General features: G+C 39.8%; 1 protein-coding gene across 1 annotated transcript in view; it reads right to left on the reverse strand.

Moving 5' to 3' along the window:
• The window catches only part of RUNX1 (RUNX family transcription factor 1), a 213031-nt gene that overhangs the window by 50785 nt on the left and 147405 nt on the right, over window positions 1–14841 (reverse strand). Inside the window, exon 6 of the mRNA XM_045002420.1 lies at window positions 10261–10365. Within this exon, the coding sequence (XP_044858355.1) occupies window positions 10261–10365 (105 nt within the window). The remainder of the gene's footprint in view (window positions 1–10260; window positions 10366–14841) is intronic.

Raw genomic sequence — 14841 nt, forward strand, 5'->3', positions numbered from 1 at the left:
AGTATCAGAGTGCCTGGACAGAAAATTTCTTGGTGTGTTTGGGGTGATTACTTGATTGGTGAAGTAATCTGTGTGTTTCTTGTTTCATCTTCAAAGTACTTTACAAACAATAGTCGACTGATCCTCTCGTGAAGTAGGTGCTGCAATTAGCTAATTAAAACACCGAGGAATGTAGATGGGTAGAGCCTGTATATACTGAAGTTTTTTGCATGAGTGTATCTACAACAGCATAAATGTTGACTTACACTAGTACAACTTATACCACAGTAAGTTGCACTGTTGCAAGTCCTGGCTTATACCAGTGTAGCATATCTATACTAGGGATTTGCTATAGTGAAGCTACATCAATCTACCTTCACTGGTGCAAAAAAACTCACTGTAAACAAAGTCTTGGTATTAATTTACCATTGTGCAGGTAACAAAAATATAAGACACAAAAGGGTTAAGAGATTTGCCTATGATCACACATAGATGCACTGGCTAAGGAAGGACTAGAACTCTGGAATTACTGTCTTTTAGGGCTGGTCTTCCCTATGGGGAGATTGACGCTGCTGCTGGAATCAATTTAGCAGGTCTAAGACCTGCTAAATCGATGGCAGAGCACTCTCCGGTTGACTCCGGTACTTCAGCTCTTTGAGAAGAGTAAGGAAGTCAACCAGAGAGTGTCTCTCATGGACGCAGCACAGTGAAGACACCAGGGTAAGTCAGCTTAAGCTACGTTGACTCTAGCTACATTATTCATCTAATTCATGTTATTCACGTAACTTAGGTCGACTTATCCCCATAGTGAAGACAAGCCCTCAGTCTCATATTCTTACCACTGGAACATGTCTTGTCTCACACCACGAGTCACTATACCTAGCTTACTCCTAAAATAAAATATTTTCTCAGTGAAATGCAAACACACATGTCAGTGTATCATTTATAAAGCTGCTTATATTATTATAAAATAGGTGTCTATCGCAAATGACAGCAGAAAAATACCCCACATTGAATAGATCTAAATTACCAGTCATATCACTCTGTTACAGTCTAAGAATAGATGGGCCTTGCCCCATGCCCTGAAAGTCAACAGACTTAGGCCCTACCAGCCTGGTGGTGAGTTTCAAAGTCAAGGGCTCTCCATTGAGAACACCCTGCCACTGGCCACAAGACATTCAAACCTTGAGACTATCATGAAGAGTGGCCTAGCACACCTCAACTGTTGCAGTATCACATAAGGAGAGGGGAGAAGGGGTCTCTTCAGGTAGCCAGGATCCAAATCACAAAGGTCCTTATAGATCACTTTCAATACCTGAAATTGCACCTTCAATGAGAAGTCAGTTTGGACTTTGAAGAATTGACTTAATATTAACCTCTGAAGCTGCCACTGCCAAGTACGTAGCTAGCAACATTCCGTACCAACAACGTCTTCCAGATGGTCCTAAAATGCAAGCCCTTGTAGAGCACGTTGCTATAATTCAGTGCCATCCTGTAAACACGTGTGTGTCATAGGCAGACCTATTTCCTCATAATTCAGATTCTTTTCAGAACATACTATCACTAGTCACAAACTGACAACACAATTTGTTTCTTTTACCTCTCTTGCCCTCATTATGCCCTACAGCAAAATGATTTTGTTAACAAAATAATTTTAAAAATTAGAGGGTGGAATGGGCAGTAGGCACACTTGGGAGGGACAATTAGCTTCTGCATGACATGAACTTTATCTTTTGTGCCAACATCTCCTTGCTGCTCTGGGAGAATGCAAAGCTATCCCAGCGACTGATAGATTATTGGGAATGCCCTGCATTTTCCATCTGTTAAGATATCTTTTCTTCAGCATGCCATGTTTTCTTTTGTATATGCTCACATAGTGCAGTGTTTTATTCTGCTTAAAGCTGAACTTAGTCACTGTTCCTGAATGGTTTCTCCAACATGACTCACATACGGAAAAAAATGTAAAAAGAACATAAGTAATGAAATGTGTGTGTGTATATATATATAAAGACAACATACATATTAAGCTGTATAGTTGAGATTTGAGCTAGAATGTTTTGTAATTTCACACTGCTGCTGTACACTTCTATATGAAAATTATATAAGCTGTTTAAAAAAGTCTTTGTTGTGTACTCATAATTTAAACTCAGAAATCCTACTCTCCACTAAGTATTAATAATACAAGAAAATACATGAATATAGAATATGCACACATCAGTGCTCAATCATTTGTGTTCATTGCAGCCCATTGCATTCTTTGTCTATACATGATCTATTTACATTGGAAGCTCTTAGGGGAAAGGTACCTTGGCCAAGATTTTTTAAAAGTAACTAGCAATTCTGGGTGCTGATCCTTAGAGGACAAATGATCTGTGAAGTGCTTAGCACACAACTGGTTCTATAGAAGTAATAAGATTCTGACTCACTCTCTCATTTTATTGTTTAGCAAGCCAAAAATATCACTTAATTTTTTCATTTGAATTTTCTGCCAAATAATTTGTGAAATATAAATCCCCAGGTGAATGAAAGGGTCTGATAAGTAATCGGTGAAATCCTGGGGGGTATCATCATTTTATGATGGTGACACAGCCACTTATTCATATGTGATTTCTAAATTACAGTTTGATACAAATCTTTTCTTTAAAGTTAGTCTCAGTTCCAAAGAAAGAAAGGATTTGAAGGCATTTAACATTATTTTAGTTCATTGAGACAAAAAGAAAGACTTGAAAAATGTTTTGGCTTTCAGTCAAAGCTGTGTTTAATAGAAACTGAGTACAGACACAGATGTCCCAAACTAATTTATTATCATTAATTTACTCTATAGTGGTCTAGGGAGTTAGCAGATTAATGCAATATAACTAGTAAAATAAGTTTTCACTTTTGGGACCTAAAGCTTTTATCTAACCCTCACTTGACAAAATCTAACATATATTGTAAAGTCAGGTTGTACAATACAGTAGGTCCCAAAGCAATGCAATAGCTTTTCCTTGTATACAAGCGCTAAAGCAAGGTTTAAAAATGGCAGTTGTATAAAAACCCAGTGAGATCATCCATCCCAGATGTGAATGCAGAGGGGACCATTTGTGCACAGATCTCCCAGCTGCCCTGGGAAAGAGAGGCAGAGGTGATGACTTTCTGAGTTCCTAGGGGGTGCTCAACCCCTGTTCTGCCCCAGACCCTGCCCCCACTCCACCCCATCCACCAAGCCTCCACCCCTACCCTGCCTCTTTCCGCCCCCACGGAACAGATGATCGCGGAGGGTGAGAGGTGCTTGGAGGGACTGAGAGGAGCTGATCTGCAGGGCAGAGTGGGGGTGGGAGGGCTCGGGGGGAGGAGCAGATCCACGGGGCTGCCGGTGGGTGCTGAGCACACACTATTTTTTCCCATGGGTGCTCCAGCCCCGGAACACCCACAGAGTTGGTGCCTATGAAGAGAGGGATCATCCAGTTATGTGGCACTGCCCACCCTCCTCCAAGCCCTGTGGAAGGTGTTCTGTTGATCCAGTGTCTGTGTAGAGAGTAGGGAACAGACTGCACAGGTCAAGGGAAGGAATGGACTGGCCAGACAATGTCTCCTCTCCAGCCCTGGGGAGAATGCCCAGAAAAGATACCTGGGAGAGAAGGAGGGGCAGTCACTCAATGAAAAGGTCTCCACAAGAGGATCCTTGAAGAGTTCCTTCCTCAGAGCCACCTTCCATAGGTTTTTCCATGGAAAGGGACAATCTGATCCCTGATCTTTACAGCTGGGATTTAATCACTTACTAGCCTCTGGACAAGCTGCTGTCCTGCACTTAAATACACTGACTGATCAAAAGTGGATCACAAATGATCAAAGGTGGAGAATGAATACTGGCCTCAGTCTTCTTGTTAACGCTGCCAGCTGGCAATATAATTGGATAATGTCTGTCTGGCCAGTCTCTTTGCCCTGGTCTACACTACACAGTTAGCTCGACATAAGGCAGTTTATATCGACCTAACAATGTCAGTGTAGACACTAGAACCTTGCTCCCTAATACATGCGCCGTACAACACAGACATAATAAATCTGCCTCCACGAGAGGGATAGGGCTGATTTTGGTGTAGTTAGGGTTACTTACATCAGCCTTTGGCTGTCATTCTTGCCAATTTCATGACTCCATGCTGGAGCCGTGAAATTGACAAGAAAGTCCTCCCCACTCTCAGCCCAGCTGCTGCTGGGCTCCTTGCTGAGAACCCGCTGGGAGCCCGGGCAGCTGCCCCACTCCCAGTGAGGAGTGGGCAGACAAGAGCCCAGATGGCTGTGCCGCTCCAGGTGGGGAGCATGGAGCCGAGAGTCGGGGGAGGCGGGGCACACTGGGTCTCCCAGTGGAGAGCAGGGAACAGAGAATGGGGGGGGGCAGCTGGCATGGAGCTGGGACCCCACTGGGGAGCAGCAAGCGGAGCTGAGAGCCCAGCAGCTCCTCACACTGCCCTTCTTAGGTAGGTGGAAACGCTCCTGGTGAGGACACATATCACCTATATTAGGTTGACTTAAGTTTTTAGCACTGACATGCCCTTTGTTACATTCTTCCTCAAGTTCTGCTCAGCAACCTACACCCCAGACTGCTCTTTGAGAGGAGTTCATACAGTTAATTATGAATAGCCAAAATTAATTGGGACAACCATATATTCATGCTGGACAAACACCTTTAACATTCAGCTTTTGCCTGGACAACTCAGCTTAAAAAAAAAAAGTCTGGCGTAAATCTACAAATCCTTTTGAATTTACACAGTGCCTTCAGCACACAGCTCTACTAGGGAATCACTTCAGAGCTGTGTAGTTAAAACAATCCAAAAGGAAGTACTAAAAGAAGTCAAAGGAAGGAAAATCATTTTTAAGAGCAGCCATATGTCAGACAGCCTTAGGGCCGTATTTAATTTAAGAATCATCATAATATTTCTACCAAGTTTTCAGGAGCAATTCTCTTGATCTGGATACTGCTAATGATTTTTCCCATGGACTTAGTTCATAGAAACACAACTTGCTTTATGAGTCATAAAATCAGAGAAGATGGAGTTGAAAATAAGCTCTTAGGTCATCCTATCTACTTGCCAGTATAGGATGTTTCCCTCTTATACAAAAGTCAAAAATAAGCATTTATTAAAAACTGGAAAATGAAAACTTTTAAAAAATAAATAAAAGTAGTGGAGAAAGAGTCATGTCCTTTTGTGACTTGGCTCTATGCACTACGATAATTTTACAAGAAACACTGCATAGATATACATATTCAGAAAGGCAGATTTTTTTTTTAAACCAGACACAATTCTGAACTAATTTGTACCTGCAGTTACCACACATGGAAATCTGGTATTTACATATGCAAATTGACTAGTAAACAAATAATTGGCCATTTCCACGCACAATCATTGTAATCAAGTACCCATAAAGTACATAATTGTGCAAGCATTTCAGGATCCACATCTGAGAAATTTGGTTTTGTACATATCTATGCAGACATGCACTCACAGTAGTACGTGGCATATTATTCACACGTTTACACATCACAAATACTTAATTAAAAAAATCCAGGCGATAATGAATATATGCTTTTACATCCCTGGACATCTGTACTTTTCTACTTGACAAAACTAGCTTAAAATCACATTACGTGTTCTTGTTTCACCTTTTGCCCATCCTCTGCACATAAATTAAGGAGGCAGCCAGCTTCCAATATAAAGCCCTAATACGACACCTCTATAACTTTGTGTCAAACATGTTTGACCGAATAATCTCTGAAGACAAGAGAGCACATTTCTGCAAAGTTTGGAGACAGTTTGTTGATCTGTGTTTGGTTCGGGTTTTTTTAAGTTAAAGCTCATTAAAAATTATCCTGGTTTGAATTTTGACCTTTGTCTTAAATTTATTCTTAGCTCAAAAATGGCTTGTTGCTGCTTTTTTAAACTTTCCATACAGTGGAAAACTATATTTGATGACTATAAAGTAATTATATTGTAAGTATAAAACAAAGTTAGTAACAATTTTTGTTGTTGATAGGTTTAGACCTAATTCTGCACCTATTAATTTCTATGGGAGTTAAGAGCCTAGTCTTGTTCCCATTAATGTTAGAGCTTGTCTACATTACCCGCAGGATCAACGAGCAGCGATCGATCCAGCGGGGGGGTCAATTTATCACGTCTAGTGAAGACATGATAAATCGACTGCCGAGCGCTCTCTCGTCGACTCTGGTACTCCACTGGAGTGAGAGGCTCAGGCGGAGTTGATGGGGGAGTGTCAGCTGTCGATTCACCACTGTGAAGACACCGCAGTGAGTAGATCTAAGTACCTCAACTTCAACTACGTTATTCACGTAGTGGGAAATGTTAGCCATTGATTTCTGTTGGAGCAGGACTGGGTTCTGTGTGTGAAAATGTTGCCCTCTATTGCTTGATTTCCACTTAAGGTATGTCTACACTTATGGCAGGGTGTATAGGCATTGCATGCCCAGCTACCATGGGTAAAAATAGCAGTATGGACAGTGAGGCATGTCTTAGGCAAGCAGGGTGCCCTATACACATGAACCCTCAGACTATATACACTCCGTGGCTCTCTAGCTGCCAAAGCAATACCTCCGAAGTCTACACTGCTATTTTTTACACTCCTTGCTGCCAGAGCCTTTCCTTGCTGCTTCCCCACTGACAGAGACTTTCACTGCCATGGGTAGCTACACACTGTAGTGACAAGTGTGGACACAGCCTGCCTTTCACTGTGACATGTAACTACATATACTCTGTGCACTGCTGCAAGCATAGACAAGATCTTAGAAAGACCATCAAGGTATTTATATAAGAAGTAGCTCATAGAGGTATTCCTTTGGCTCAAGTGGTAGAGGCTTGTAGTTTTAGTCCTGAAGGATCGGGGTTCAAGGATCAACTGTGCAGGTGTGTGTTGATTTATTGTGAAAAGGGGATAACCTTTCCAAAGTTAATGTTGCAACCACAGCCCCATTATAAGGCTGATTTTGCGTTCTTGTAATTCTGAAGGCAGGTGAAAAAAAGAAAAGAAAAGACCATAACAAGTTCCTCATGTTTTCAAATATTTAGGATTAATACTCATTGGTAACCAGAACAATTAAAATTTTGTATTAGGATTACTACCTTAAGTCTGCCCCAGCAGAGGTGTCAGCCTGCTATTGTGAAAAGTAAAATATGAGAATTGACATTTTTCTGTCTGATCCTTGGGTACAAGACCAATGCTTGGGAGAGATTACTGGTCTTGAAAGCACTCTTAGTAGTGTGCCTGCCCAAGTGTTTCTAGCCCTGGCAGGATGCGAGATACTGCACCTTAAAATCGTATTATTTTGATTACCATCTTGGGTTTTATTCCCCCCTTAAATTTCAACTTGATGTTTGCAGCCAATATATCACAAGCCACTAGAGTTAGAGATAAGAGACACTCTCAAGTCAAATTTGACCCTCAATTTAAATGTCGTAAAAATAGGTTTTTACAACATACAAAACAAATAAAAAAAGCCCATCCCTTAAGACGACCAGAAACAGTACCATGACTCTAAAGATTTCCGATAAAAATATAACCCCCTTCCCCAAACATTTTTATTTAGGCCCCAATTCAGCAAATCCTTGCAATAGGTATTGGGCAAGGCTATTTGCACGCCAATGAAAATGCAACCTTAGGCTATGTATGAGCATATGTAAGGCTAAGCACCAGGGACAAGCCTCCAGAATGGGCACTGATATGCCTCCCATGTTACCTGCAAGTGTACAGAGTTTGAAAAAAAAGTGTAAAGGAAAATGGGCATATCTGAGGGACCCTGGGGAAGGGCGTGCTCATGAGGCAATTAGCTATGTCCTGATCCCGCAGACACTTATGCATGTATATAATTTTACTCGTGTCAATAAAGTTTTGAACTATTGTTTCCTTTTTAAGTTGCAACCTGATTGTGAACTATTTATTTCTAAGCATGGCAGGCCTCAAGATACTGGAGCTTACATCTTTCATGATCCCCTCAGTCCAGCAGTGCTTCTTTTGATACTGGTCCAGATCTGAACATAGCAAAGCCCTGACCTTGAAACAGTGTGATTTTCAATCCCTGCAACACATGGCATGTACTACAAAGAACCTCTTAAAATATGTTTATGTAGATAGCAGTAATACAAGCTATTTTTGTACAGATGACTGCATTTGATCTAATTGATTCAACAAATCCAAAGTGCCATAAACACAAAGAGTGAGAGAGTATAGAAAAATAAGGTATGGTTCAGTACTGCCTCAATTGTCTGAATGTTATGAGAGACACTGAATAGAATTAGACAGTGGAGGGAATTTTCAGCCTAATTAATAAAAATCAGGTGACATGACACAGTTTAGGAAAACTGAGGTTTACCCATAAGCCTGTTATAACGTGTGCTCTGGGTAGCATCTCTTCACTGCATTGACTGGGGCTGGATTAGGCCCATATAGTCAAACAGTTTGCTGCATTTTACTCATCCAGCTAAAGAGTATTGCAGATATCAAATATATGTAACAGTTGCTGCAATTCAAGAAACTCTTGATTGGATATCAAACTACAGTATTTAGTAGCAAATGTTCTGTTCTTTTATATACAACAGATTATCTGGCAATAATGGGAGTTATGTGTCTCTCTCAAAACAAAATTTGACCCTTTAGTACTATGTGCATAAAACTTCCTTGTGTGTATTACTCATCTTATATGTTTGACTTCCCTATGACAAATTGAAATTGCATACAAAAAGGCTTTTACATGTGTTTGAGTTGTGAAGATACATATGTAAGCTTCAGTACATACTTCCTCCCTTAAATATAAAACCTTATTAAATATTAACTATTATACCAACTGAGCAATTGATCTAAACCAGCAGGTAGATCAGCAGAATGATATTGTTTCTTAGAACTCTATCAGACACATATTCAAAAAACCCAAGGCCGACTTGATGTCTGTAAAATCTGAACATAGCCAGGTGACTGTGCATGCAGATCTGGTATTTGCATATACAAATACCTGTTTTGCATGCACAGTTGGTGGTTTTCTAGAGATATTTCTCAGGAACCACGTATACACCAATTCAAAAAAACAAAACAAAACATCAGCACCACACAAAAAAGAAAAGAAAAGATCCTCTGTGTTTCAAAGGCTGGTCTCAAAACCTAAAAACCCAGTGACCTAATCGTCAATACATTAGGCTAGCTGCAAATGCTGATTTACACCTGCTGAGGATCTAGTCCATAATTGCAGGCAACTATTAAGAATAAAAGGCAGCTGAAAGCTGAGAGTTTTCTAACCTACTATATTTATCCATTTGAACCTCAATGTTCTTCCAACACTCAGTAAATAACCCTGGCTTACAAGGATCACCCCCTAGTGGGTGTTCGGTTCTTTCTGTTCTTCTCTCCTGGGATGACTTCTCTTAAGCAACAGTTAGAACCTATGCCAAATGTGCAGAGGGAATAAAAGAAGGAAACCACAAACCTCAATTTACATCAGGGCATTTTGATAAAAAATATGAAAATTCTACATGAAGGTTCGTGACTGAGGTTAATTATTGCCCATGGTAATAAGCAGAGCACATGTTGCACAAGCATCTGATGACTGTACATCTGTTTTTTCCAAAAACTGTACTTGTGTGAAATTTGTGGATTTGTCCCTACAGATATCAAATCTTTCATCTTCTATTCATACTTAATGCTTTAAAATTTTTTGGCAAAAACGACTGTCTGTGAAAATGTGTGCCCCAGTGGAGTAAATTCCATCTGTCTGTTTGAAGGGCTGTTTTTAACAATAATACAGTTTTCCTAAGTTATAAACCAGCATGAGGCACAATAAACTATATACAAGAACAGCGGTTGTCATCTTCCTGATTTTTTTTTTTTTTTTGCTGTTGTCTGCCAACTTTGAAAAGTTTGACTAATAGCATCTTGGGTTCTAAAGTTAAAAATCCTTTGACCATCTGAAAGTCAATGTGACCAGGAAATGCTGCATAATGTACATTCTGTCCTCTTTTTACTCAATATCCCCCTTCAGTCTTATGTACTATACAAATCATACCTGAGTTTGTTGCCTTCAAGTGCAGAGCACTTCAAATACTTTTTTGAACAACAGAACACACTTGTGCAGAACTAAGCTCTAGAGAGGCATATTTAAAATCATTAGTGGATAGCCTTAGCTCAAAGTACATCCATTGCTCCCAATGAATCTTATATTTTGCTGCATTTAATTTGACAGGTGATGAACCCCTGTTCTAATATGGAATCTCACACCTGCATTAACATTGTTGCCAGATCACTTACTTCTGGGTTCTCGAGGTCCATCCACCGTTATCTTGATGGCTCTGTGATACGTGGCTACTTGCGGAGGATTTGTAAAGACTGTGATGGTTAGGGTGAAGCTCTTCCCTGCAACAGGAAAGCACATTACTCTCTTACTGATAATTACAATACAACATGCACTGAGAGAATTTGTATCTGTCGTTTTCAACAGCTCGAAAACACATCATATTTTACTCTCTATATATTATATATGTGCCCATACAGTGCAGCATTTCACATGCACTTCAGGGCAATCCAAGGCTGAGTATATTTCATACGTGGCTACTGCTCCAAGCATGTATAACGAATTGATTTACATTTAATGTTATTTATACTTTGTAAAATACAGTTTACAGCTGGACAGTTATATTTTAAATTATCCACACTACCACTTACAAATTATCTATGTTTGTTAAGGGTGTTAGTTCACAGAGCCCTATAAATTATGGCTGAGTTCCAAAGCTGCCTAAGGAATCTGAACACACAATTCCCATTAAATCAAAGGGATGTTCAAGTTCTCTAGAAAGCGTTGATAATCCCATGGTAGATGGTTCAAGCTAGTGTTTGATCAGTTCTACAGAATAAAGAGGAATCCTTTAAAATACAGAGAAATCTACTACCATAGCTCCAAGAAATTATAGAGACAAGATAAAAATGATCTCTGTAGTTTGTCTGAAGGGAATTAAAGAGTTCCATGAAGACATAACAGAGATCTGATTGTTCTGGATTTCCTCCACTTCCTCCCCCTTGTTTTAAACCTGGACAAGAATATTTTATACAAACTCAGCTTTTTTTATTTTATCCCTTTGTGGGTAAAAACTTGCTTCCTGGATTTCTATGGAAAGTTTTGCTAAGATATTATGATGGGTTTCATTATAATTCAAAGGGAAGACTTTTCAAATATAGTATGTGCATGCCATAGTTCTGAGTTTTGAAAATTAGTCATTTGGTGGTACAAATGGAGATAAGAAATTATGAAATAGGCCCTCACGATTATAATGTATTTAAATATTTCTGCTTCTGTTTTGGTGCAAACTCCTTTTACTCTCATTTGTAAAATACTACTCCTACTTGCCTAGTGTCCTTCAGATTATTTAGTTATTGAATGTGTGGCATATTGACCATGTAAAACACTGTATAAATATTAATTATTACTTTGGCATTTACAGAAATAAAAGGCTGACAGCACTACCTGTAGCCAATTTTAGTAGAGTTCTCTGAATGTCATGGGGGACATGGATAATCATAGAATTTTCAAAAAACACGGCCCTGATTTGGACAATGGGGAGTTTCAGATAATTGAGGTTATACTTGCATAGGCATGTGCTGTACAAACTTTCCCACACACCTCTACAGAAAGCACCTCATTGCTGGTCTCCAACATTCCTGTCAACCAAGTCTCAGGGTTCTTCTGATGAAAGCTTCCCATTGATATAGTTTGCTTTGTTTACCTAGATGTAGGTATACATCCACGTGTGATGAGAATAAGACAGTTTCACTTTCAATAGTATCTGAATTCAGTTCTTATCTAGGTATCGGTATAGCCCTCAGCACTAATATCTGAGCACTTCATAATCATTAATGATTTCTGTCCTCACAATGTCCCTGTGAATTAGGATGGAGCAGTAAAGCACAGGTTAAATAAGGGCTTGTTTACACAGTGCAGCAATGCGCGCTACAAGGGTGTAAATTCTAGAGCACACCAATGTGTTGTGCACTAACTGGCCCATGTAGATCCTGCTGACGTGCACTAAAAGTTCTACTGCATGCTAATGTAGTTCCTGTCCAAACAGTAGTACATTAATGTGCCCTAGGGAACTTTCAGTGCACACCAGCAGGGTCTACATGGCCAGTTAGTGCACAGTGTGTTGATGTGCTTTAGAATTTGCACCCCTCTAGTGTACATTGCTACAAGCCCTAAGTGTCTCAGCCAATGTCACACAAGTCTGTATCTGAGTCGGGAATTAAAACTCAATTCTTCTGCATACCAGTCCTGTGCCTGCCTAATACCCTTCCAACCTCTGCTGAAAAGTAGCACCAGGTATCGGGAGGAGCTGTAAAGGTGGCATAAAGGCCACCTTTGATCCATGCCTCAAGACCGTTGACCCCTGGCTTGGGTCCACTCAGGCAGACTCAAGGCCAATGTGTTTTCGACATTTTCTAAATACCAACTTGTATGACAGATCATAACAATTATGTTGCCAATACTCAGACTTTTCTATGAAGGATCAAAAATAACTACTATTAAAAACTCCCCAAGAAAATTAACACCCAAAACATGAGATTTTAACTAATATTAAAGGGACATAATCGAGCCAAAAACATATCCTGCTTCTTTAAGAAAATATTTTATGTACTGTTATTATAAATAGCACCTAAAATGCCTATAACTGAAAGAGATTAGAGACAAATAATACTTTTCTATTTATTAATCTATTTCTAGCTATAATGTTTCTAGTTTATTTACTTGGGACATTTGATAGCACTTAATGGGGCATTTTCACTGTTTCCCTAACACACTCAATCAGTTCCCCTGTTGTTTCTGTAGGATTTTCACACAGCACAAGGAGCGAGAAAAATATTTTTAATGGTTAAATGTGATTGTAAAATTTAAAAAAATTACCATAGAGAATCAGGGCCAGGTGCAATATTTATAACTGCTTTAAAGATATTCTTCAAAACTTATTAGATTTCAAAATGATAGTGCCTGTTGTGACACAATTTGGCAAAAGCAGGAAGACACTCCGCTTACCTTTTACTGTTTATAGAAGTCTACTCATTAACCACATGCTGGTTAACCACAGGACTACATAACCATATGCCTATGTGTCACTTACTGTTACTCTCTGATAATTCCACTGTAGTCTTCTGGCCATTTTGTTTAATTTGCATTTAGTTTACTCATTACACATATATTAACTATATGTCTGGTTGATTCAGGTAAAATTAGCTAGAAATGTATCCAACCTAATTTTACGTGAATTAATCAGACATATAGTTAATACATGTGCATAGAGATCATAGGATGAATGCACACCCAAACTTTCCCCTTCAATCTGTGCATTAGCATGCAGCCTAAATCTGTGATCTCATTTTTTCCTAGATACACATGTGCCTATTACACACAGAGATGTATACAAACACACATGATCTGTCAAAACTGGTTATTAAATTTTGGTTCAAAAGTAATATCAGATTAGTTTCTTGATAAATGACAGTCAGATTTCCCCAGTACACAGCACTTTGTTAGCTAATGGGAAGAGATGAGACCTCTGTTTTAAACCATCCACAAAGCACAAATGGAAAGACTATGCACAAATGGACTAGAGATCATGCACACACAATATGTGGTAATTAAAATGGGAAATTACTGTGCATATGTAGGCATATTGGGTGAGAATAGTGAAATGATCTCATATGAGGTCATAGAATTTCAGGGTTGGAAGGGACTTCAGGTGGTCATCTAGTCCAACCCCCTGCTCAAAGCAGGACTAATCCCCAGGCAGATTTTTTTTTACCCCCGTTCCCTAAATGGCCCCCTCAAGGATTGAACTCACAACCCTGGGTTTAGCAGGCCAATGCCCAAACCACTGAGTGATCCCTCCCTCCAGCCCCCTTTCTTTAATACTGCTAATGAGCAAGATTTAGAGACTGCCACTCCCTGTGTAATTATCCATGGCAGCTCCTAACATCAAGGATGCGGCAGCTCTTGGTCCCAAGGATAAAACTTTCAGGAGCCTGGGGCTTTTTCAACAGAGGGCCCTTGGCTTTGGAATATACTCCCAACAACAAGAAGATAAGCCCAAATCTTGCATCTTTAAAGGTACAGTACAAGATTCACTGTTTCAGTCAATCAGATCTGTCCCCAATATTAGGGTAGCACAACAGCCTGGCAATGTTTCTCCTGCAAGATCCCCACCATGATTCACTTGAAAAAACAATTTAACACAGGGAAGAGAACTAGTTGTATTTCTGGACAGGCAATAAGTAACACTTAATTTTGTATACGGTGCCTAGATACTTCGTTGATGGCTGCATTAGAAACTACACAGGAATGTTCTCTAGAGCCACTGGTGATTAAAACGTTAAAGGAAAAGATAGATTTAAAAAACCTTCTAAAAATCATAGCTTGATGGTCCAGTGATAGTGCACTGCTCTGCCAGACAGGCATCTATACTTGTGTCCTGAGCTCAGTCATTTCCAGTCTGACAGGGACTGGAAATGCAATGAGAACCAGGGAAAACGGAGACACTTGAAGTGCCCTCCCTGTGCACCTTCTGGATGATGCTTGACATAGTGTTGAAGGGCTCTTCAGGGAGCTGCATTCCAGCCTCTTGAGCTGGAGAGGGGGTTGCTGTAATCTGGGGCCTTTGCAGCTTTTGAGAGGGAATGAAGTCAAGGTGGGAAAATAGCGAATCCCAGACAACAACCTAGTAACATGCAAAGAGGTTTTGTATATTGCATTAGTCATCCCTGAGAGATGTAATTAAAAGAATGAGATGGCTCTATGCATTTTTTAGAATGTGTGTGGATGCAAAGCAGCACACCTAGGCAAACTACAGA

This window comes from Mauremys mutica, chromosome 1 (genome assembly GCF_020497125.1).
Source record: "Mauremys mutica isolate MM-2020 ecotype Southern chromosome 1, ASM2049712v1, whole genome shotgun sequence".
Classification (NCBI taxonomy): Eukaryota; Metazoa; Chordata; order Testudines; family Geoemydidae; genus Mauremys; species Mauremys mutica.